The sequence below is a fragment of the Bombus bifarius genome, unplaced genomic scaffold (genome assembly GCF_011952205.1).
Source record: "Bombus bifarius isolate JDL3187 unplaced genomic scaffold, Bbif_JDL3187 scf7180000008008, whole genome shotgun sequence".
NCBI classification, from domain to species: Eukaryota; Metazoa; Arthropoda; class Insecta; order Hymenoptera; family Apidae; genus Bombus; species Bombus bifarius.
The window spans coordinates 5,453,242-5,478,272 of record NW_022884386.1 but is presented as its reverse complement, the minus strand read 5'-3'; the positions used below and the strand labels follow the sequence as shown (position 1 = coordinate 5,478,272).

The 25,031-nt window shown below is 41.6% G+C and overlaps 1 protein-coding gene across 4 annotated transcripts in view; it reads right to left on the bottom strand.

Annotated features, from left to right (window-relative positions):
• Positions 1–25,031, bottom strand: part of LOC117206557 (dipeptidase 1) — a 76,543-nt gene that overhangs the window by 48,034 nt on the left and 3,478 nt on the right. For all 4 annotated transcript variants that reach the window (XM_033446019.1, XM_033446021.1, XM_033446020.1 and 1 more), the window contains exon 3: positions 5,585–5,738. In XM_033446019.1, the coding sequence (XP_033301910.1) occupies positions 5,585–5,738 (154 nt within the window). The remainder of the gene's footprint in view (positions 1–5,584; positions 5,739–25,031) is intronic.

Below are 25,031 nucleotides of genomic sequence, written 5' to 3'. Positions count from 1 at the left end.
GGAGTCCACTAAGGGACGGTAAGGCGATCAATGGTTCGTAACCTTACCGTGGCGGATGCCTTCTCTCTTCGTCTGAATTAACCAAGACAGTGATGGATTGAGTCGCGACTGGCCTGCCAGATCCTCTATATATATGTATACCACTACTATGTATATTATGCATACGTGCATACACACGCGTTCGTTTCACTGAGCATAACCGGCTAGTCACCCCTTTCGTCTCGACGTAAGCAAACTGAATACCTTGAGGAACATGTTGACATTGAGAAACGACGCATAAAATTAGGCGACTGTTTTGTCGCGTATTCCTATCTTAACAGTATACTACGAATTCGATAATGTGTTTTCTCGTAATTTATCGATGTTAACCTGTTTATCGTTCAAGTTATCTCTCTCTCTCTCTCTCTCTTTCGCGATGAATAATTGTTGCAAAGTCTTTACGTTTCTTGTCCCTTTGAACATTACTGTCTCAACTCGCTCGCCGTCGGTGTTCGTGCTGTAGCAATTCATAACTAACTCGTTTCCATGCTATTCGCGCAATTAATATGCCCTTTTAATTACGGTATTAATTAAATTGAACCGCGCACGCCACGTTGCTACGTGTGTTCGCGCATGTGCCTAAGAAGCTTATTTAAATTTTCCCCCTTACCGTGTTATGCGACACGTTGGCATTAGGTATAGGGGAAAGTAACGAAGTGGTCTATTCGGGCGTAGGCTTAGTTCAACATCCGCTTTCACAAGCACGACTTTTCGGACTCCGCCACCCCTGCTGTTCCTCTTTATCACAGGCCGTGACTCTTACGCCACGCTTACCGTAATCGCGTCTAGATGAGCTTCTAACAGATGGGATCAACGGCAGACGGTATTTTACTAACGAGTAACCAGAGCCAAGGTATTTTCAAAGGTATCCTACGGGCGAATATTCTTAGGGACAGTCGCTAGTTCTCTCGTTTCTTTTCCCGCCGCTTGGACCGCGAGCTACACCTATACGTATTCGCTACCACTTGCGCGCAGACGGAAAGCACAGATGTTCCCTCGAATGGAATTCCATTTCTGACGTCTTAAAGTTAAACCCCGTTGGATAAAGCGGAACTACCGAGTTCGCTGGCGATGCAAGGAAAGCGCTGCCACCAAACCTATGTTTCTCACCTTTATGACCCAACTTTTCCCAAGAACGCTTCTATCCAACTTCTATATCGTATGCATATCGGTAGGCCGCGGATATTTATGCTTGGTAATTTCGGTTTGCAGGCAAGGTGCACAGTTGTTTAAGAAAATATTCTCACGCCACTGTATTCGCTGCAGCGTATTCGCGATAACGATATTCGGTAGGTAGAACAGATCGAGGGGCATAATAGAAAGCACGTAAAAAAGTTCACACAGACGTCCATGCTTTGTAAATAACACTTCGCGTTTCGTAACATTTATTCAATGCCGGTTTCCATTTTCTTTTCAATATTCGAAACAGTCACCAGCCCTTCATCGCTCGTCATTGTAATCGAAATGGTTTCGTTCGCAACGAAAGTTTAATCCTTTGACGAAAGAACGATCGGTAACGAAACGTGTCAATCATGCGGGGAAATGAATAGGCATCTCACGTTGCGCGCTTTTACGCGTTGCATACAGCCAATGGGTTAAAATATTCGCAACTTGAAATATTTTCTATTCAGGACAGATTCGTATTTTCAGGCACATTTATAGTTGGCGCGGCCAACAGCGGTTTCGTCGGGTCATATCGGTTATTCAACGGCGAACCAGGACTTACGTCTGAATGAAACAGCGGCTCTGTATAGGGCGAGCACCATCAAATTCGGCATTCATGCGCCACCCGTGAAACAGCCTCGGCCCGGAGGCGTCGAGACCGTGTTAAAAATATATATGTATATATTTCCGTCTAGACTGGTAGAGGTCGGATCGTGTTGCGGCTAATACGTACACTTCCATTCATAAGTACTAAGATACCTACGAAAGCTTAAGTAAAATCATTGTGAAATTATTATTTTAACATTATAAAACGTTTAAGAATTATTATCTCTTTTTTCAGACTGCCTAGAAAAAATTCATACGTTCAATATTCTAGTGATAACTTTATTAATTTTATAATAGAATTCAACATTTTCTCATCTATATGGTAATTAATCAATTTTGACCATCTTAAGCAATATTAGCGATATTAAATCTTAAACTATATTAGCAATGTAATGGACAATTGTCTGTTTAAAAATGTTCGTGATTTCTGCGAAATATATACGCGTATTAAATATCCTATAATTTCCACATAGATTTTCAGATTGGTTTCAAGCTTTTCCGGTGTGTATAATCATCGAATTTTATAACAGCGCTAATGAAATCTCAAAATGTTTCGTATAACGTTCATAATATATTATAATTTGTATTATAAATACAACGAATACAAAATTTCGATCGATCGATAATTTAAACTGTTATGTTTCGTTGCGTAGATATCCTAATATTTATGAATGAGAGAGAAAGAGAATACACGACGAAAGGCTACACGTACCCAGGCGATAGTCCGCGAGTTTCATCGCGAAAGTAATTTCACAGGTAGCAGGTTTCATTACGCAACGTCCGTGCGATTCGTTGGTGAAGAAAGGGCGTGTCGCGGAGGCAACTGCTCGTCGTCTGCTTTTATGCACGTCAACTGGAAATTATAATCTACTTTTGTTCGCGTAATGTTACTTAGGCGCGTGCTTATTTCGAGTCTGTTCCTTTGAATGGACAGAAACGCCGTGCATAGCCGAAGGAAAGATGTTGGTACAGCTCTTTAAACCGTCACAGTTGTTTTCCGAAGGTTTATGAAGTAAAAATTATTTCTGTGCCTTACGCGTAAAGTCCTTTCGCGGCGAACGCGCCTTTCATGTTGTTGGAAAACGACATGACTAAAATTCTCTCGTTAAGAGCTGTCTCGTTCTTGATTATACACGTTCAGCGCGTAAGAATATTCACAAATTTTTAGACGTCTCATTTATTCTTTCATTGAAATATTTGCTACGTAAAAATTAATATTATTTAGGTTCTTCGTTTATTCCTTCATTTGATATCCCTTGTTCGGGTAGCTGAATTTCTTTTAAATGTCTGGTTCTTCGAAACTTTATATATAACTCTCAATAATCGTTAGACGGAGCGACGAATCGAGCTATCGACGACACAGATAATAAAAATTTCATTTGAGAAATCCTCTCCTGCAGTCGCTAATTCTAACTACAGCGAATCCAGAAATTGTAACAACCAATAATCGTTACGGTGTCTCGACTCAATGTAGAGACGTGCGCCATACATTTATAAAATAAGTTATAAATAGTTTAAACGATTCGTTGCTATTAACTAACTTTTCTTTCTCGCGGTTGTAGCCGAAGATTCGAAATCGAAAATCGATATCAAGTCCAAAGTGGGCTTAAAGTAGGTGTTCTCTGTGTTCGAGAAGGAACAGGATAAGATAAATTGTGATCACGGGAAATGTTAATCCTGATAATGAGTTTGGTCGAGTTTCGGTGCAAAATTGTCGGATTAAAGTTCTCTATACTTTAGATGGTTCCTGGTCGAATAAGGAATCGCTTATCGCTGGATTTACGCGATCTTATAGTTGGAACGTTGTTCGTTTCGATCCTCTTTCGTCTCGCGAGAAAGCTGTAACAATCACAATTTTCTGTTACCACCGCAATCTTCTTCCACCATCGTTTAACGTAATGTCATCATCGAGAGTAAAAGGCACAAAAGAGTTTCAGCGAAGGCGATTTTCTATTTTCACGAAATAATCTTATCCCTTCGTATCCCGGGTCGAGTCTCAGCCCGAGTTTCCTCGTTCGATCCCTCCGTTATTCTCACATTTTCCTGAAACACCAAGAGTTTCGATCGTCCATCTCGAAATGGACCAAGAGCTGACCCAACAAGAATAGATTTATTCGATTGCTAAGCCGTGTTGGAGGTTTTTCTTTGTTAGTTTCAGAATATATCTTTCTCTCGTTTACTTTCTACGTGAACTTTTTGGCTCAAGCTTTTTTTATTGAATCACCGATTCCGTCATGTTAGCCGTCAATGTTGGCCGATCAAACACATCGATTTAGTTCCTAGGTAATTCTTTCGGAACTGAATCCATTCCATTCATCGTTCTTATACTCTGGATTTTTAATCATCGACAAGTTCTTTTACACTAGCCACGAATCTTGTTGAGAAACACTGAGAGCTTTTACGCGGCTTTTTTCATTTATCCGATCGATTATGCTTACGACGTAGTTTCTTATCCACGCGACCGTTCTATTTAACGAGCTGTGAATGTCGATCGATTAGAAACATCGAGAGATCCTGTGCAATTGTTGCACAAGTTGGTCGATCCATTCGACCATTCTTACGCCCTGGACGCGAGTAAGCCATAAGAAAGAGACAGGATACCGTGTAACACGGAACGGTGGTTGGAGATTAATCGAAAGGATATCGGGACGAACGAGCACAGCTCGACTTCATAGACCACGCTAAATTTTCGACAGCGCGTAATCTCGCGGAATTGCGAGAAATTAATTATGAAAGTTGTTGGCGGTCTGGTCGGCTCGTTACATGTCGGTTCGTCGCACTGATAGAACGAATTCCGCGAACGAAATTTTTCCCGCGATCCTGTGTCTCGTTGCGCGGGATAATCGCGATAGCGTCGAGTAATGGCGCCATCAGTACAGATAAGGGTTTTACGTCTCTCTTAATTAATCCTGGTCGGTCTGTATCGGGCTACGTGGAACGGAAAGAAGGTGCTGTAATTGAAACACTGTAAAGCAAAGAGCTTCCGACCAAGACACGCGATTCGCGCGTTTGCGGTTCGTTTCGTTCCATCGTAATTGCAGGGATTTTAAACATCGAAGGGAATGCGATTTTTCGAACTGCGATCCGTGGAGACGAACGAGTCAAGACGACACGCGATATCCTTCCCCTTTCGTCGTTCACGCGCCACTCTAATTTTCTCAACTGACAAATCGCGTGCTCGATTCGGCTAATTACGAAGTCGGTTTATACAGGGTATTTGAAAAGTTACGTTTAAATGTAAAAATATACGTAGCACTGGTCGATACAAGCAACAAAGTCTTAATAACACGCGACAGTCTCTGGTGTCGAAGTTGTGAAACATTTTCAATTATCAGCCTTTAAAACGGTACGAGAGATTTTATCGCCTGTCAATTCGAATGTACGTTGTTGCTCGATTAATTCACACCCGTACGATTCTACCGATCTGAGAAAAAACGAAAAGGTTGGCCGTAATTTTTATCGAACTATAAATCGTAGCCTGGCGGCAGAAAGAGGGGAAGGTCACTTTTAGGAAAAATGTTTCAAATGGCTGGCGCATCGACTCTCTCACGAGGGTGCCCTTTTCTCCAGAATATTTCCAGCTAAACGTGTCTCGCGCGCCAGAACCAGACAGATGTAGCGATATGGTGTACTGCGAGTAATTGGACATTGTCTACGGACACCGTCGAAATATATATCGTCCGCTTTCACGATTCGTGAAACATCTCTGCCACGTACCTCTGGATTAATGCCTTTTCACGGGAGCTCACGTTATTGCGGTTATTATTGTGCTCACCTGCGCTGCAACCATACCCTCCTTCAATCTTCTGAGATCCGTGTGGCTCCAGGCGCTCCGCGACCAAGGGTGGGTATCCCTCAGGTCATCAAACCTGAATTCCCTCAACTGATTCTTCAGGAACTTGCGTATGTTCCATGGTAGATCGTTGTGCCTGCAGCAAACGAACAAAAGGAGAAAATTAATGTCTTTCTAGAATTTATCGTTCAACGTAATATATTACTTGGTTCTGAAATCTCCCGCGGTTTTTCTTGCATCTGTTTGCGAATTAGAAGAGTTAAAGAAATATGGTTGGCTATATGTACTTCTGGGTTACCTTTGTATCCGTCATGGCCTGTACTTCTTTCTTTCTCGTGAAATGATCGTGCGATTTTATTTTGTTCAACATACTCGAAAGATCATAAACGAAGACCATAGAGGAAACACACGAGGTGTAATTTTTTTATGTGATTTATTGTTGAAACTATCTTTTAATTAAATTTAGTTATCGGTCTCGCGACCATCCCCGTATTTCGCCTCATTTATCATCTAGCCATTTTCAGTTCCCACTTGCTTGATCAACTTCATAAATTGAAAAGCAGGGGAAAGTGATGATGCTGTAAACGCTATTTTCTAAATTTATTTTGCAACTCGCCGTTATTTAACGTCGTCCTGCTGTAATAAATGAACACGTGGAACTAAGTAATTTGCTTCTTTCTTTCATGATTTCGAACGCTAATCGTGTACTTATGTAATGAAATTGAGAAACTGACAGAAAGTAGAGTCGAGCAGTTTGACCTGTGGCTCGTTTATCAGCAATTTCAACCACACCACAGCGATTCAAAGTTAACTTGTTTCGACGCTTTATATCTGCTCGTATCATTTCACCGTGTATTTTATACACAGGCGGCGATCCGTTTTATCGAGTGTGACGCGATACCGTGAAATGGCCCCTGTTTCAAGTAGCAACACACCGCATGTGTCCTGCGGACAGGGGAAGCCGTACTCTGGGGGGAAGTAGAATGGAACAGGAGATATACGACGAGAAGGGACGGTAAAGCGAGTAAACTTTGCCTCTTACAATAGCATTAGGCGACGTACAAGTTTCTCCGCAGGTTCGGTTACTATGCCCGCGCTTCGTCTAACTTATTTCATACAAAATCCTTGATTCCTTTTGCGAAGATTTTTATAGACGGTTGTTGGTCAAATATTGGCATACTGGAGACTCGGGTCGTCAACATTGTTAGCGAAGCACTAGTAGAAATTCGCGAAAGAAAACTCTGTCCAGACTGTGTGTAAATCCCGATGTTTGCTGTGTACGCAAAATTCCATCGAAAATTTTCACTATATAAATATCATCTACAATATGTTGGTATATTTGCACCATATCGAAACTAATGGAATTCATTTGAATATACACACGATCGAGTTTCTATCGACGAAAGATACGCACAGGCGATATAGAGTCAGCGTGAAAGGAGTATTCGAGATTGTGAGCCACGTTACCGAGGCAATACAGAGCGACGAAATACAAGCGAATGAGAGAGGAACTAGGCAAGCTAGGGAACTTCGCATCTTGGAATAGCATTAGCCAACGTCTAACTTGCCCTTAGTTCCCCTGTTTCTCTCATGGTATTCTTGTTCCGTGTTAATTCCTGTTGGATATATGTACGGTGTGTAACCTGGATATCCGATCTCGAGTTACAATCAATGTTACACTAGCTTCCTGTCGCCTTAAGATCCTGCTTAAGGTATATTCCGTACGTTATATCTGGCAATTTAACACCGAGGCAAACGTATTCAGGGGACGTGTTCATTTAGACTCTGACAGGCACGGTACTCGAGCGCGTGAAGCTTTAATTAAACTAATTACGTCGGGGTAAACTGGAAACTTTTCGAACGACGAAAGGAAAAAAGAAAGGAGGTAAAAACGAAGAAGACCGGAGAAGCTCTCCTTCTGCTAACATACAAGGTTAATCCATGAAACGAGTGTAATTACGAGGCCGAGACAGCGACTCGAGGCGCACGAGTTCTTGTTCGAAAGCCATATACCCATTAAAACTGTATTACGAACCGGGATAATTCTAAGCACGCGTCGCATTCCTAGCCTGTTTCATTCGGCTGACACGCCAATTAACCCGGCATAATCGACGCGACGCAGAAGACGCAGCCTACGTCGCCTCATCTACGTGGCGAAACAATTTGAATAATCGCGCGGATGTAGGATGAAGCGCGGATAACGGCAGAGAGAATCCGCGTCTTGTTGGCTGTCGTTGGCGAACAGCTAATTGAGCAGGACGCGATGGCGCCAAGTTGTATTTCTTGATAGCATCGCGATTACACGCCTAGTGTAATTACTCGCGGAAACTCGTAACTGCGTTTCACCGGCTTGCTGCAAAAGTTTCGCAGCGTATGACAATGCCGCTAACTTTAAACGGCTCGATGTGTGCCTTCCGCGATGCACCTTCCAACTTTGTTTCCAGTTTCTACCACCTTTTCCTAACCCATGTTCCTCCATAGTTACGCGTAATACGTAGACGCGCGAATAATCGATTCCGCGATGGTTTAATTGGCAAGGCGACGCGGTTTTATCGTCTTGTTGGAGCTTTAATGGCGTTCATTGTGCGAAAGGGGCGGTGACGTTGCGTGGTGAAACCGAACGTTCCGTGGTTTGAAGGTAAACTTGATTAACATGGAACTTGAAAAATTATTCCATCAGATGCAATGGAATTAAAAGAACGAAAGGACAGATTGTGCAATATTTACGTTGTGTTTTGCCGTGTTGATTCTTCATCGACTACGTGTTTGTCAGGTGTATTTAAATATTTGCCAACTTTTGTGCAATGAGTTTCGCGAAAATGCGGCTGTTTGAAATTGTTTTACAGGGTTGTCTGCGTGTGATGTACATGTCGACATTTCGTCTCTTCCAATTCTTTCCTCGATCATCGCGCTCTCTTGTTTCACTGTACGTAATAGTCAATTTTGGTATGAAAATACTCCACAAATTCTCAATGAGATGCTGGGAAACAGAAGGGTCGTGACATAAAGGAATTTTGTTACATGACTAAATGAGAGGATAGAACCGTGTACACGCAGCGGACGGAGAAGGAACGTGCGTATTGTTACCTCAACAAATCTGACCTAAATCAGAGATGGATCTCTCTAACCGTTTGCCATCAACCGCATCGCATGGTGGCTGAATGCACTTTGAACATGGTGCGAGGGGAATTTAACTTCGAACGAATTAGGTAACCAAACGAGCAGCCTGTGTACCCATCTCCTCAAACTCCTGCTTACTCTGTTTCTCTCTCTTCTCTCTCTTTCTCTTTTGCCACTTGTCGTCCGATAATTCTAAAAGTTTATAAGGACTCGCTAGGGAACTCGCTCTCTAAACATTCCTATCAATTAACGTTTACTAAGCTATTGCATACGTTAACTTTCTAATCCCTGAGCCATCTGTTTTTCTCGTTTGCTATTCTAGAAAAGAAGATTAGCAGAATGTTTGAAAAGTCGACACTACGGCCCTTAGCCATCGAATTACACCTACACACTTCGTCGAACGATTAACATTCTCGAAAACCCACTTAAACCCATAAAATTTCTACGAAAACGTACGAACCGCTCATTTTGAAGCTTCCAATGGTTCTAGCGTTAGCCCGCTCGTAACGCTGAACCAGCCACCGATAACGAAGACAATCGACCGAATGACTTATCCGCCTGATTAGAATCGTTTACAGACTCTAACTGGATTTTCTCAGCAGTTCTTTAATTTTCATCGTTTTATTTAATATTTCTATGTCTAACTATAACAATAATAACAGGTCACCATCGAGCAGGTTTTCAAATGTTAATATTAACAATTACAAGCATTTGGCTCGTGACACCAGCAGATCCTAAAAACCTACAAAATCGTTCCCTCTAATTCGTTCGAACGCTAGCTACCAGCTCGTATTCGTTTTCGTATTCTCTATTTGTCGCGACGCGTTCTTTGTATTCTGCGCGGTCGGACCCGTAATCGACACGGATTGTTTGCTCGAAATACTTTCGCTGCTCCTTTTGACTGTTTACCGCTCTATCCCTAGCAGCTTCCTTTCCAACCCTCAGCTATTCCGAATGGTGATTGGATTTTCAGGTTGGATTGCGTCGTATCGAATGGATTCTACGCTATAGCGTCTGTTAAGACCCCCGTACAATCGGTAAAACAGATTATATAACAAATAAATAAAAACTTATTTGCTAACACTAAATATTTAATGAACATAACTTAAGCGTAAGCACGAAGTTGTAGAGTTCTAACATGCAAAGTTGTCAGAGTTCAAAAGTCCGACGGTCCAAGGGTACAAAGTCTAAAGTTCATGTAGGTATTCAGTGGAAGTTTGAGAGTTGTTCAAAGTCCTTGCGTTTCTATTCCTTGCAAACATTGTATTCCCTTGAAAAATTGTATGCCTCCTGAAATAAACTTTCCTCGAACGATATAATAGTCTGATCAAACGTCTTATTTTTATCAAGTTCTTCGAAAATGAGAAGAGAGGATTCAGGAAAATATGTCGTCTCATTCTATCTCTATTCACGCCTGAGTGTCACTACGTGGTCGTGTGTGTCACGTGCACGTGTAATTAAGGGTTCGTTAGTCCAACGTACGTAGAGGGTGTCTTGGAAGTTCTAGGTGAATTAAATAACGCGCTCGGTTTCGGGACTGCTCAAGACTGACTCCCACAGTCAGAACTGTCTCTTTTATTCCCTCAATGCACGCATACTCGTCCACGTTGCACACAAATACGCGCATAGATACTTTGGTTTATTATATTATTATAGATACTCCACGTGTCAGAAGACGTTCATTGCGTCGTCCTAGTCACGGCCAGTTAATTCTAAAGATAAAATTATGCGCCCTTTATCGCTATAGAGAAAACAATTCAAACAGCAAATAAGTTTTCGACGTCTTATCATTAAGTTTATAAAGTTCAGAGTATCTTATTTAAAACAGCGTCTTCGTATTCTGTTTTTGAACCTTTAGGTCTCCGCGACTATATTCGCCGGATGCGGTTAGCCTCGGGTCTGTGCATGAAGCGACATACGAACGATCCGACCAATAACCGGAACGCGGCTTGGTAATAATTAGGAAAACCAATAAGCATTAGAGCCGGATCGTTTGATACTGTCGCTACGTGCGACCGCATACGTACAGTGAAGTGAATTGGATGAGACGAAGTACGTACGCTTATTACGCAGGATACGCCTATAAATACGTAATCAAAAGCGCTAAACGGTGCGGAGTTTCCATTTGAATGCGACTGTGGACTAAAAAGTGTTCGACTGAACGGAACTACAAACTGTCGGAAACTGATCTAATGGATGTTTCGAAAGACGATTAAAATAGTTATACTGGAAATTAAAGTGTACGTGAAGGTAAATTGGATAGGTCGCTATTGGCGGCGAAAAATCGTACGAGCGAATCAGCCGGCAAATCGATCGGTAAATAGCAAAGTTTGCCAGCGCGTTTCAAATTTGTTCTGCATTTTTACGCAATGTCAATTAATTAAACAGCGAAACGACGCGTCGAGATTGTTTGCGTAACCATTTCCACCAGCAGACACAATGTTGAAAATTTTCGGTCGGACAGCTTTGGCCATTCCCGCGGTTGTCATTTGTTATTGGCGCGATATATTCGCCGGTCGATGAACGATGGACGTACTTGAATTTTTAATCGAGCGGGTTTTGCTCGAGTCAACCGTGCGTTATGTGATCTTCCTGAGGTGTATACGTATAGTTGTTTGTGGTGATAGTGCGCAACTGCTGGCTTGTAGAGACTGGAGAGGCCGAGATAGATTCTGTTGCGGATGTAGATGTCGCGCTGCTGGGGCACTTGCTGTATTTTCTTCCTATTTAAGAATCGTGGAAGAAAAATCGGACTACGATCGCCAGGATTTTGAACCCGGGTCCCGAACGTTCGTAACCTAAGGCGCTAACCACTGCGCTACCGTTGTCCGGTGTTAGTCAGTGTCGAGTGGTGGTACTTGAGCTGTCGAGTGCCGCCACATTCTTATCGGCGATGAAAACCGAAGAGACGGAAAGTAAAATCGGCTCTGACTGGTTCGATCCTTTTTTTCCATCGCGTCTAAGCGAATCTCGAATCGGGACGATATTCGGACGATCCTGTCTGTAAAAATTATCTTTTAAAATGAGCGATAAGCATCGGTAGCCGAGGATGGATGATCCAGGCAAGTGTTTGGGGTAGGTTGGCTGACAGCCAGGCTCGTGTTTGCGCTCATCGATAACAGGGTGTCGTAAAAATTCCGCCGCTTATTGGTCATAGCCGACCGAATTATTCTTTTTCCCTTTTCCTTTTTCCCATCCTTTCTCTTCCTTCTTTTTCCCCACCGCGGTAAATTTCATCGATCGCCCGGCGCACGGCGAGAGAAGGGTGGAAAAAAATTCGGCCCGATATCTTGCTTCTTCGTTTTATCGTTCTCCATTAAAGCTGCTTTCCCAGCATGATTGCCCTAATTACGTCCCGCCTGTACAAAGAGTGGCCAAAATTACACCCGAGCCGAATTCTTTCGTCGATCTTCGTCAATGTCGCCCGAACGAAAATTGGATACGACGGCCGACGATTTCGACGAACGTCTTTTTCAACATAATTGCCCTAATTACGCCGTCCACGAAGAAAATCCACCTAAAGACATAACATCGCCGCGGCATCTTCCATTCCCCTTAGTATTTTCTCTTTCCCAACGGAGACCAAAGACTTCCGACCGGAGATCAGTCGTGATTTTCTAGTCAACGTCACCTGCTTGTACTTTTGAAGCATTTTCACATTAGCCCTTCATGCATATTCAACGAATACAACACGTGTCTAAGAGGAGAATGATATCCACGAAGCTGATCTCACGAAAGCGCTGCCGAGTTTTCGTCGTTTTCGTCGGAGAGAAGGCGAAAGGGTGGTGCGAAGCTTTATGTGTAGGTACGTACACATGTGAACGCAAAGAGGTGGGGGAGGATACGTTTTCATCGGAGAGAGTTAATTGGCAAAGCGCGATAAGGTTGCTGGGCTCGATATGCATACGAATGGCGAATATTCCGTTTGCTGGTGGCAGTGGCAGTCACTAGGCATGCAAATACGACTTCCGGGTCTGGTAGACCGGCTCGAGCCTATCGCCTGTTCGAAACGCACACGACCTCCTTCGTCGCTTTGATTATTCCCAGAATTTAATTAGCTGTTTCTGCTGTTCGACGTTTCACAAAAATTAACTGATTAGCAGGTATCGGTTCATAATCCACGTTTCCTATAATATTCTTCGATTCGTATGGTATTCAGTACACAGATACGCGATAGATACATTTTTGTCAAATGTTATTTTCTGCTCAAGTACAGCTATTTATATTCTATGTGTTCTGTATATATCTAACCGTACAATTGTACGAGTACATCCGAGGGATAAAAGCATCGAATTAATACCGAATCTACTTAGTCCGACGTTCTGCTACACTTAACTCCTTTTCGCATATTTCGAGAACTAACGAATTAATTTTATTTTGATCTTATTCGTTACCACGTCAAATGTATTGCAATATGAAACATTCGACATTGCCTGCTCCAACTTCATTCTTGCAAAGGAATTAAATTGTTCAATAACAGACAAGTTACGAGGGAGAAAATTTCATAGTACCAGGTGGGAAGGGAATCAGTCGGCGATTTTTTCCAGGCTCCCGATTTCGCGTAAACCAGCGTCTAGCTGGCAGCGCATTAGCCGCTGGTTTTCTTCTATGCTTTAATTTGTTCGGCGATTAGCCGCAGACCCGTACTATTTCGGTGGTCGTCGCCGTGCGGCACGCCCGGAATCATAAAATTTAATCCAGCGTAAAATCCACCGGCTATACGGTAAAGTTAGTTACTGCCTTTTTAAAGTTGCCTCCTCTCGGATCCCCAGCAGACAACTGGCGTTTTTCCGCATCTTCCTCCACGGGTAATACCCGTAACATCGTAAAAATGTATTTTTGTAATCCTTTTTCTCGTCGTTCACTTCCTCTTACACACCTCCTAACAGCTGCGTTATCGACCATAAGTAATTGGACGCTTCCAAATCATCGCACATACGTAAATGATACCTCAAACGAAGCTTTTAAATCCAATTTTGGTCTCCGAACTTGTACGATCCTTAAACGTGTCCTTTTAACGTTGAGATCTTTGAATAACTGAAATGTATGTTTGCGATCGTATTCTATAAGATTAAACTATACGAACTGTTGGCCATTCATCGAAGATAGACGTGAAAATAGGACGATGCAGGTACATTCCTTGTATCGGTTACGATCAAGCAGAGTACACGTGTTTGATTTTAGTTGCCGGAAGAGGTAAAGAGTTAACGATAGGCTAAACGTATCGTAACTTTGAAATTATAATAAAAATATTAACCTGTCGATCGTTCGTGCACGAGATGTGCAAATACTAAAGGACAGTAGTGCATCTACGTATAGCGATTTAACGAAGCTATTACAGTTCGCGCGAGTGCCGGAATCGTGTATCGCCGTCGTTACCGTTACATCTGCGTGACATTATAGTGGTTATCATACCTGGCAAAGCTCGCTAAATGAATTACACACGGTTTTAATGGTGGTGATGTCACGCGTGTAACATAAATATTCGGTAATTACATCGTTTTGTTTAGCGGCACGTTAAATGGGATAACTTCTCTTCGCGTCATTTTTTTCCGCAATTCGTAAAACTTTCAGTCTCCTCGGAACGTTCAGTCGGAAGAACGACATTTGTTATTGTTGAGAATTGTGGATCTTAACTGCGGAAATAAAAGTAAAGGAACACTAAGGTTACACTTAGAATTGATATTAAAATAGTTTTGGATTTATTTAATGAACGATTTCCAGGATCTTCGTCGATATACATTTGCACGCGTCTCAGCACTATCTTTGTCTCACCATCTTCCATACCACATTACCACCGAAACAGTTACATTCATCTGTTTTTAGAAACGCCGCGCACACATATACTTCCACACATTCATATTCACATACGCGTGTCACTACTACGCGGCCAATCTAGTCTATCACACAAAATTGTACGTATCTCAATAGTTATATAGATCCTGGTTCAACACTTAAGATTTACGACACGCGCTAACGACGACACGGACCATGAATGCTATTTTTGAGAAGTGTTTTAGATCTATACGATGCTCAACTATCGTAACATTTCTGAACACGTTCCTAACTTTATTTTGTCTATCCTTGTTTATCTGTCTCATAGTAGACACGCGTACCTAGGGAGACAGTAGGATCGTGACACGACGTGAAGTTTTAAGTCACGTTTCGGAATCCGAGATCCATGATCCGATTTACGAGTACGAAGCCTCGGTAGCGTGGACTCGGTAAGACAGCATCGACGCCTTCGACTAACTCCGCGAAATCGAGTTACACGTTACAGCTACATTAACTCTGTCAGAAGTTGGTGTCTGTTCATGTGGTCGGTTTTACCGGTGTACGTATTACATATATATTGGTGGTAAACAGACGTGCAGGGTTCGTGGCTGCGTATCGTGGGCCGGTTATACCGAAAATTAACCTCTGTACGTAGCTTGCTATTTGCCTCTGGCGACCTCGTCGTCAGGTTGCCAAAGTAACTCTGTTTCCTGTTGTTCATCTAGTAACCATCCCACTTTACCCTTCAACTTCGATAGATTAGGCGGTTAATCCTCTGGCTCGTGATTTAACGACAATTCTCGCGAAACGATTTCTGTCTGGTTGCGTTTCAATCGCGTTGTCGCGTCGTAAGTCGTAAAGGAACGAGTCGGAGGACCACCGTGAACGATTTCCGTATCGTTCCGCCGTGAAACGTGCTACTCGCGTTGAGAATCTGCATTATTCATAAAAAAAATGAACGCCACGGAAACTCCATCCACAACGGGTATTCATTCGACGAGACAGTCGCATCGGAAGATAATATCGCCTCGGTGAAGTTTCGCGGGCAGACCGCGCCAACCGAGGCGTCACGACGCGACGTCGTTCCAGTAGATTCGATAATAACGAAGAGCAGCGGATATAACGCGATCTTACGGTAACCGATTCCTTAGAATCTTCGCTTTTCTTACAAATTGGATTCGCTGGACGGTGCTAATAATTCGCCTCTCTGTCCCTGTTCTTTGCCTGCTATTCATCGCCGCTGGCGTACAATGCCCAAGCTTAAAGCCATAGATTCTTTCTGCAGGGAACTTCGATCGTTACCGCGGCTCTTCTTTTCCATTCGCTCGCCCCGCGGAACCGTTAACGAACGTTCGTTGATTCTCGGCTAAAGTTCCACGTAGTCGATGGTTTTGCACCGCTCGTTAATAAAATTAATTAGAACGACGTGGAACGAGTAACAAAGCCGCGTGACAGCAACTTTTGTAGCGACTTTGCGCTCGTCGAAAGAGCTGCCGCGCCGAACTTGCGTTAGGCATAGCGGCTTCACGCGATAATCTTGTTTCTTTTTTCACGTTGAAAATTATAACTAACGAGAGATTTATTTTCTTTTCGTGATGATGACGCAGCGAAGGAAGAGGAAGGGACAAAAGGGGGAGAAAAAAAAAAAAGAAAAGGAAGGCTCGGGGGTTTTGCAATTGGCCTTAGACGTCGTGATAACGAAAGATTGATCAGAGGACGTATTTTCTAACGCAAAGACAGCTCTGAGCTAATGTTGCAAAGCGTTTCAGGCTTTTCTAATCAGATTTTATATTAGAATGTTTTATAGGTATAAATAAAAAAGGATGCTATATAAAAATATGTAAATGGCGTGGAACAAATCAAATGAAAAAGTTATAACGCGAAAAAGAATATAAACCTTTTATATCGTTAAACTTTTATGTGTGATAATCCTGGAAAAGAGGTATATTACACAAATTTGAATACGCGCGTTGAACTGATATGACGAGTCAATTGATTTATGAGATGAAATAAAATCAAAATGAACTTCCTAGGATAATACACTGAATTTTTTATCACTCTTCGTCGGTATTTTATCGATAGAAACGGCGAACGTTTTTAAACCGGCTATCGTAATTGCATCGATCGTAAACCCGTTCTTGCATTATAGCATAGTAACCGCAAATCCTTTATTGTTCCCTACTTCGAATTTCTATTATATCTCTTCAATAAATCTTCGAATGAATCGTGTTACGTTCTTTTCTTATTTATATCCATGAAACGAATCGATACATTTTGACTGGAAGAACCTTAAATAGTTTAATATATTTTGGTATCCTTTTGTTGATAATTCGGTAATGAGAATGGAACGATTATCGCCAGATTTTACACGTAGATTTTACACGAAATTTTTAGGTCGATACGACGTGGAACGAAGTCACGTGTGAAAATTTAAACTTTCCTCGACATTATTACATCGGCTGAATTAACGGACGGGTGGAAAGGGCTAGTGGCAAAAGGCGCACGCTTATATTTCACATTGGTCGTTATCGTGGAAACGACTGGCGTTTGCACACGATCTTTAAATGGAACCGAAGCAGACGCCTTGGCGAACCAGTGGACACGCCCGCCAGCTATCCGAATGAAATTGAACGGAGAGAACTCGTGTGTCGATACGGAACAACCGGTGCAGCGCGGCGGTTGTTTCCTTCTGGAGGAATCGGGTTTATCACAGAGTGAGCAGATTTTTTAAATTAAACTCGTAAAAAATTCATTGCACCTACACCGGGATAGTTTTGTTTAATTTCACGCAAATACTATTCAATTATTCAATTTCTCTATGAAAGATATAGAATATCATGAAAATAATATTCGCAATATCTACAAGACACATGATACATACAGCGATTGCAAAAGTATTGTTCGTATTTTTCAATGAAACGTTTCTTTGCATCTTTTTCTATATTTCAGTTGTTTTCTACTTACATCAGATTTTATATTTCATTTTGATGGTGTCTAATGTTTGTGCGAATATTCGTACATGCTTAGACTTAATCGATTAATATGATACAATGTTGTGCAAACCAATACAAACCAAGACAATACATAGTTCTATCTTAGCTGTTTGCGTTGACTAATTTAACTATTTGCTGTTCGCAACTCTTGCAGTTGATGGAGCAACTTCTTTGCACACGTAAGATCGCTCAGATTCTTACAATCGCTGTCGCTGATCTTATTAATCGTTTGCTTAGAACGTTTAATATCGTATTGGAGTTTTTCTTTCTATTAGAACGTCCGGAAAGTTTCTTTCGTTTTATGAGGAAATAATAGACGCACAACGCTTTTTGTCTTATATTATTTTGTCGAATTACGTACGATCCATTTTGTTCTGTCGAGATAAACACCATGACATTTCACAGACTTGGTTTCACCTTTGTATGAAGGTGCACTGTTGTAAAAAACACGTTTGCGAAAGAAAGACACTTTTCGGACGACCTAATATCTGCCGATGTGTGCAGAATAAAAGAAAAACTTGCTACCTATGGACACGTGTGAGTCGACATCTAGACATGCACTTTTTACTGCATTGGTTATATCGATGTCGATGTGTGACACTTCGTGAAATTTCTGACTGTAAGTCCTAACTTCGTGTTCGAGGATTTGTCGTTGTGACAGGTATACAATGGACGAATCATTGTTTTTACCACTCTGCGATTAGTCAATCAAAATCTTAAGGGTATAAGAGTCGGTCGTAAATTCTTCTCGAGGTGTCTTCTATGGACAAAACGAGGAGATCTCGCGCGAAAAAGAAGCCATTGTTTCGAATCGAAAGCGAGATACCTTCGTCGATAGACTTGGCAGACTTCCTTCAGTCGGAAAAACAATTCGAAAACTGTCTTATTGTTCTCAAGGTAGCGCTCCTTACCGCCTGAAGGTAACGAAAGGTGTTGCTCTTCTATAGGTACCACCGATGGTAGTATCCATTTGAATTTCTTTTTTTTTTTTGCTACTAGAACGAGAGAAATGAAAAAGAGAGGAATAAAGAAAGAGGGAGCGAGAGCTCCTCGTCAATTTCCTAATTTCCTTTCGTCTGGAAACTGGAGCGGCGAAGCATCGCGAATACACTGGCAGAAAATCGTTTCAAATCGACACACGAATGATTTGAAGTGGATTGAAAGTGCACCGAAAGTAAATCGAGCTTCGAACGTTTCTCCGGTAAGGACGAGAGGATGGTAGAAAGAAAGAGACAGGAAGGAGAGAAAGGAAAAGGGAAAAGAGGTTTCTGCACGGGTCACGTATGAGTATCGGCTCCTTAAACTAGAACGACCGCTTTTAACGAATAAATTTCTACTTCGGGGAAAAAAAGCTCGCGTGAGTCTGCGAATATTCGGCTTGCACTCTGATCTCCACGTACACGATAGGTAACCACACTTGAAATACAGCGCTTTGCAAAGCCTCGCTACGATGCACCAACCGAATGAGAGGATTTATAGCGTATGCATATTCTTCGTCTTTCTTTCTTCTTTTTCTCTTTCTTCTTCTTCGAGTGGAACGTTGGCACGCGCGAGCCACATGCTAGAAGAAACCTTCGATTGCATTACGATGGCACTTTCCACGTAGCTTCCGGAAACCGGGAAAATTTCTCTTCCATAGCGAGCCGATATTATCGTACGTCGAGTAGTCTCACGTGTCGCGGTCTCGATAATCTTTCTCTATGGCTATTGCGATCGTTATCATTGCGTCGCGGACCGCATTCTTTCCGAATACGGTTACGATCACGTCGAGTGCAGTCGAGAATATCAAATCGCGTATGTGCCCTCTTCCGATCCTTACCGGGCAAAGACTGCATAATGAGGTCTGTATCTCTTTCGAGACATTGCCGCGCTCTATCGTTGATTTATCTTCTGAACGCAAATTTTAGTAGGAATCGATGAACCTCAGGTTGTAGAAGTTTAAATCATTCACGCATTAGCGGTATAAGAGAAATAACGAGGTCATAAAATTTATCAAGTTGGAAAGTACACGGCTCGTAAAGTAAAAGCGCAGTTCGAACGCGGAAACAGGAATTTGATAAGACATACACATGCAATAGGAGATAATAAGGTGTTCGAGTACTTGTCAGGAGCGAACGTTGTTAATTCGTTATTATCAGAATTAATTTTTCCTCTGTAGTTTGGTTAATTAAGATTAATATTTCAGCCGTAATACTTGTCATATAGTGATTACTACGAAGCAGAAAAGAAGACAGGGGATTTTACCGCGTAATTTTAGTGAAAAATTGAAAGCAAACGTCAGAAGCCGTATCGATCAGCTTCAATAACGTCGCAATATTACTTTTAAATATTTCCTTTGTTTAAATATTTTCTTAATTTATATAGAAGCAAATAATTCGTCTTTAAGTAATCGAGCATTAATTATATATCGGATACCAAAATTGAAAAATCTGTGAGAAGCAGAGTTGATCGACTTCGCTTATATATAACTTGATAAACTATATTTACAACTTGAAATCCAATTTGCATTTTTAAGCTCGTACTACTTACGGCTAGATCAATCCACGTATACATATTTAAGGGATTAATTTATATTCTCTTCCATTAAAAAAAAAAAAAAAGATAAACAAGGTAAACTCGGACCTATATCCGGGCTTCGACAGGCATATAGGCGTTCCTCCATCCACTTTCGTCGATTCTGCGCGAACTTGGCCAACTCCGCGACGACCTAAATCTCCTTTTCTGCTTTTAAGCTTCAAGCATCATCCTGGACGCTACTTGCACCCTGTTCTGCATGTACGTTATCCATGTGCTTATATATTTATGCGCCGTTGAGCGGATACGACCGTACGTCGACGCGATAAACTCGCAACTTTGAACTCTGTTAGTATCACGTGCTCTAGAAGAATGATAATGTTCAACGACTAGCTTTCACTCGTTCGGACTATATTACTCTTTGTCGTGGGATTCTTCGTGCGCGATTCTCTACGATTTCAATCTTCACGATCAAAGTCACCGATTAGGTCGAACTTACTTCATGACTCAAGGTAAAGACTTGTTGCTCCGCGGTATAAAAGATCTCTGTCACTTTGTCTTCTGTTAAAACTCTTCAGAAAGATCTTAATCTGCTCACTGTTCATTAAAACGACGAAACTTGAGAAAAAGTTGCCTTACACGCAGATTTTCTATATTATAATTATCATGTTTCGTTTTATAAAGGAAATATAGAAACAGTTGCTACGAACAACATTTACGTCAATTATGCATAAATTTCAGGTTTTTGAAATATACTCGGGAAGGAAATTTTGATCTGAGAAATCAGCTACGTCTCGTATTTCCTTTTTAATAGACGAAGACAGGATCTGTTGGATTAAAAAAAGTTCTGTTGGCTAAGAAAGTGTCTAAAGTGTTGAATATTTCAATGTCAACTATCCAGTAACATCACAAAACAAGTGATAAAACACATGGACCTATAAATTATTAATATTTATCTCTTGATCCATCGTGCCGTAGATTTTGAAACAAGTAATTCGATACAACGGTTACAAATCTTAACAGCGCAGCGAAAGAGTTCAATTTTGGTTAATAGCGTCGGTGCAAATTTGGAAAATTATTGGAATTTTTGTGAGAACCTCGCGAGCCTTTCGCTCAAGTCGAATATCTGAAACGACCGAAACGTCTATGGTCCGTAGTCTCTTAGTGCATACGTTCTTTCTCTCGAAAAGAACATTTGAAAAGGGTTGTGACGTGGAAACCGCTTTGCACCCTTTCCTTTCCCAGTGGAAGACCAGTGGCTCACCTTTTGCGGTCTAGCGGCACGGAATGGCCTAGGTAATTAAATATTTCCGCACGGCAATGAACGTTATAAACAGAGTCGTTGAACGACGTAATTACAAGCTGCTGTCCAAGCGAGTTATCAGGTTCGCAGAGGAATATTTTCCGCGTTTCCGGTGAAAAAGCGAGTCCGCTTTCGTCCACCAAACAGTTGTCGGACCACGGTTTAATAGGCGTACAAGCAACCAGCGATAATTACGGAGCTTAAACATCTCGCAGAAGAAAGCAACGTTCGTGAATTTTTGTCCGGTCTGTTCTGGCTCCTTGGCTCGTACGCGAATTGTCGCCACTCGAACGCTCGTTTGTGTACGTTTTAATTGAATATCCGATGCGGAAACACGGTAATAATAACCCTGATGAAAAAAAATATTTTGTCCTTTTTATCGAAGAGCGAGATGAAAACGTAGAGAACAGTCACCGGAGATTTGCCGCATATATATATTTTTTTTTTAATGAAGCGAAACACAACCGTCGACTCTTTGTTTCCGCGTACGTTCCTCGCATACGAACGAAAAAGCTCGGCCACGATACACGAATTGGCCAGTCGCGAAAATTCCGACGAACGGTTTCATCCATTTTTACGGTTTCGCGAACAACAGGGCGATGCTCATCGCGCGATTGTTACGTAAGCCCTTGTGAACTCTTTTCGTGGCCTTTGCCGAGGAAAAATGCAAACTATTATACAGGGCACAATAGGCTCGACGAGGCTTTCACTCGTTATCGGTAACGAATCGCCTTCGGGTCGTCGACAATCGGCGAAATCGTTCGTGTTCCATTTCCTCCCGTGGTGGTATCCTTTTATAGAGACGATACGTCCGAGGACTTCTCGAATTTCTATCGCGACCCAGGGGATGAAAGACTCTCTCCTTGCCCATGGTCGACAGGGCTGACGCAGAGAAGACCGTAATTTGCACCAACAAAAGAATCATTCTTTCTCTCGTCTTTACCACGATTCGTTGGCTTATTTTTGACAGGTCGCTAGAAACGTCGTTGCACGACAGTGACAGATCTATACTTTGAGGAAAAAAAGCATACATCGATAGAGGGTTCGATAGTCGGCCCGACTATGTCTCGACTCTAAGTGCAAAGCAACTCGAAAGAATTTTTATTGCTTTGTAATTGTTTCTACGTTTACAAATGCACCACACCGTGGAAAGAACGAAAACTCCCGTTGGTTGTTCGAAGCAGAGGGGATCTTTGCCTGGTTTCGATGGATCATTCGAGTGAAATTTTACGACGACGAGGGATCATTGTTGCTTTTCGATTCGAGAGGCTATCGAGTGGTGAGAGACATCGATAGAGTCGCGTGCCAACGAAATACGCAAAGGCAGGCGTTGGGACGTGTACGGATGGAAGTAGCGAAAGGAGACGCGAGGCATTGTTTCACAGCCACGAGAAGTGGAAATTCGTATCTACTTCGAAGTAACTTGAGAAAGTGGAAGACCAATAGCCACTGGCCATCCTCGAGATAAATTTCATCCTGCTTTTATTCCTTTCACACCTTGCGTTCTCCTTCTTCGCCGCCTCTCTTCAATCGCTTCGCCACTTCCCTTTTCTCTTTCTTCCTTCATTAACGTCTTTTCTTTCGCACTCGTGAAACTTTCTCATTACCTCTGAGAAAACACGCGACTCTCGAGTTTCTTCGAATCGAATCGCGGCTCTTCTTCCCTTCAGAGGAGATAAAGGAACGATTTTAAGTCGCATCGTCATCAAATATCTTCGCCAATACTATTTTCATATTCCATCCTTTTATCGCTTGTACGTTCTTGTCCGCGTGTTTGTTCGTACGCGGTGAACGGACGTTGCGCATTGAGCGCGAGTTGTTGCAGCGTGTTAGGTTTTCGCGGTCGATCGTATCAAAAACCGCGTCGTGCCATCGTTTCTTTTGTCATCGGCGAGTTTCTGCGAAACTCTGGCGCACGTTTGTTGCTGAAATTTTAGCGTAACGAATTTTACATCGCGCCAACGAAAAACAATTTGCTCCTCTATTTTCCCGCGAGGAAGTTACTGCGGTTGCTCGCGCGTTTTTCCTTTTCATTGTTCGGCAAAATTCATCAATTTGGAGAAACAAGAAAAAGTAGAGACGAGTTGATCAAAAAAACCGAACGATAGAAATATGTGACGTGGAAAATAAACTTTCGTCGACTGATTCGATTTCGTGGATGGCAACGATGTATGGCTACGAAATTGAGAAACGATTCGTTTGTGGAATCCAAGGAAAGTTTGGCCCTCCGTAGAGAGATGGAAAAGCAAGCGTTTTCGGACGATTCGACGCTCGATCGCAAATTGGACAGGACACACGGACGACGTTCCTTTCAAGCTTAATTCCGGTGTAATTAGAGGCATGCTTCGGCTATAGAATGTCGTCCATGCGCGTCGTTACGACGACATTGTTCTCCGCTGGCTATAAATTCGTACCTTGCGATGCTTCAATAGAGCACTCGAGTTAACGATTACACTAGAGTTTTCAGTTATTCATTAAAATTTCAACAATTTTATGAGACGCACGCCAAAAATTCAAGTACCAAGAGCTGGAGAGGTGGAACGGGTCTCTGTAGATTCTACAGGCAACGTTAGCATCCCTAAACGCGAACTCGCTTATGTATACCTCGTTTTAAATTCCACTTGTAATCGTTTCACTACGATCGAATCACGCTGTTTCATGATATACAGGATAACTCAGGTGTTCACACAGAACGGTGTTAGAATATTATACAAATAATAGTTAGAGGATGTTACATAAATCGTAGACTCGTAAGTGCTTTGTTAAAAACTCATAATTAGAACGCAGATGCTTGTGTAGATTCACATTTCTACTTATTAATTTAATTAAGGAAATGAAATGTAGGTAGATGTTTGTTTCTTTAGATATTTTTTTTAGGTATTTTTCCATGTTCTATGCATTCTATATATTTCTCGAATTTTTATATTTTCTATAAAGCCATAAATATTCGCAATTTAATTGTAACAAAAATATGAAATGAGAACGAACTGACATTTTATTCGATAAAGCATAAAAACAGATTGGCGATGTTCAAGTTATTCCCGTTTTAAATTGTCGCCCATTCTTATAAATGGTTGACGTCTGTGACAAATTTAATTTATTACATCACGAACTTCTTATCGATTTCCTTTAATTTCACCGAATGCATTACAAATTCATTACATTAATCCTTGACGCGTACCAATTTTTGCCTCGTAATAAATTTTCTTCCGAATGATTAAACAATCGTTCTATTTAAAATAATCCACCATTTAGGCATACATTACTAGCATACTCGGTTCTCGTTCACATATTCATCGTTCAGATAAAATAATTAATAATCACGTACTACATAACGTTCACTATTCGCTATATTAAAAAGAAAGTCAGCTTAATTCCATATGTCGTATTTCTATCTATAAAATCTATACTGACCTACATTTATGTGATTTTCTTCTCGTCTTTCTATTTAGTACTACTTTCTAGTGAAACTTTGTGTAAACTCCTAAAAACCTACAGATCCCAAGCTTCGTCGTTCTCCCTTTCTCCGTTAAATTGGCAAATCCCAAGATCGAACCTCAAAATCCTCCAATCTTTATTTACAGAAACTAGCATTGTTTCGCAAGAAAAGCTACCTGCGTATGGTACAGAGCTGTCGATTTTAAATTGCGTCTCTCTCTCTCTCTTTTTTGTAGTAAAAAATTTATAGATCATAAAATTGTAATCTTAGAGCAATTTCCTTTTA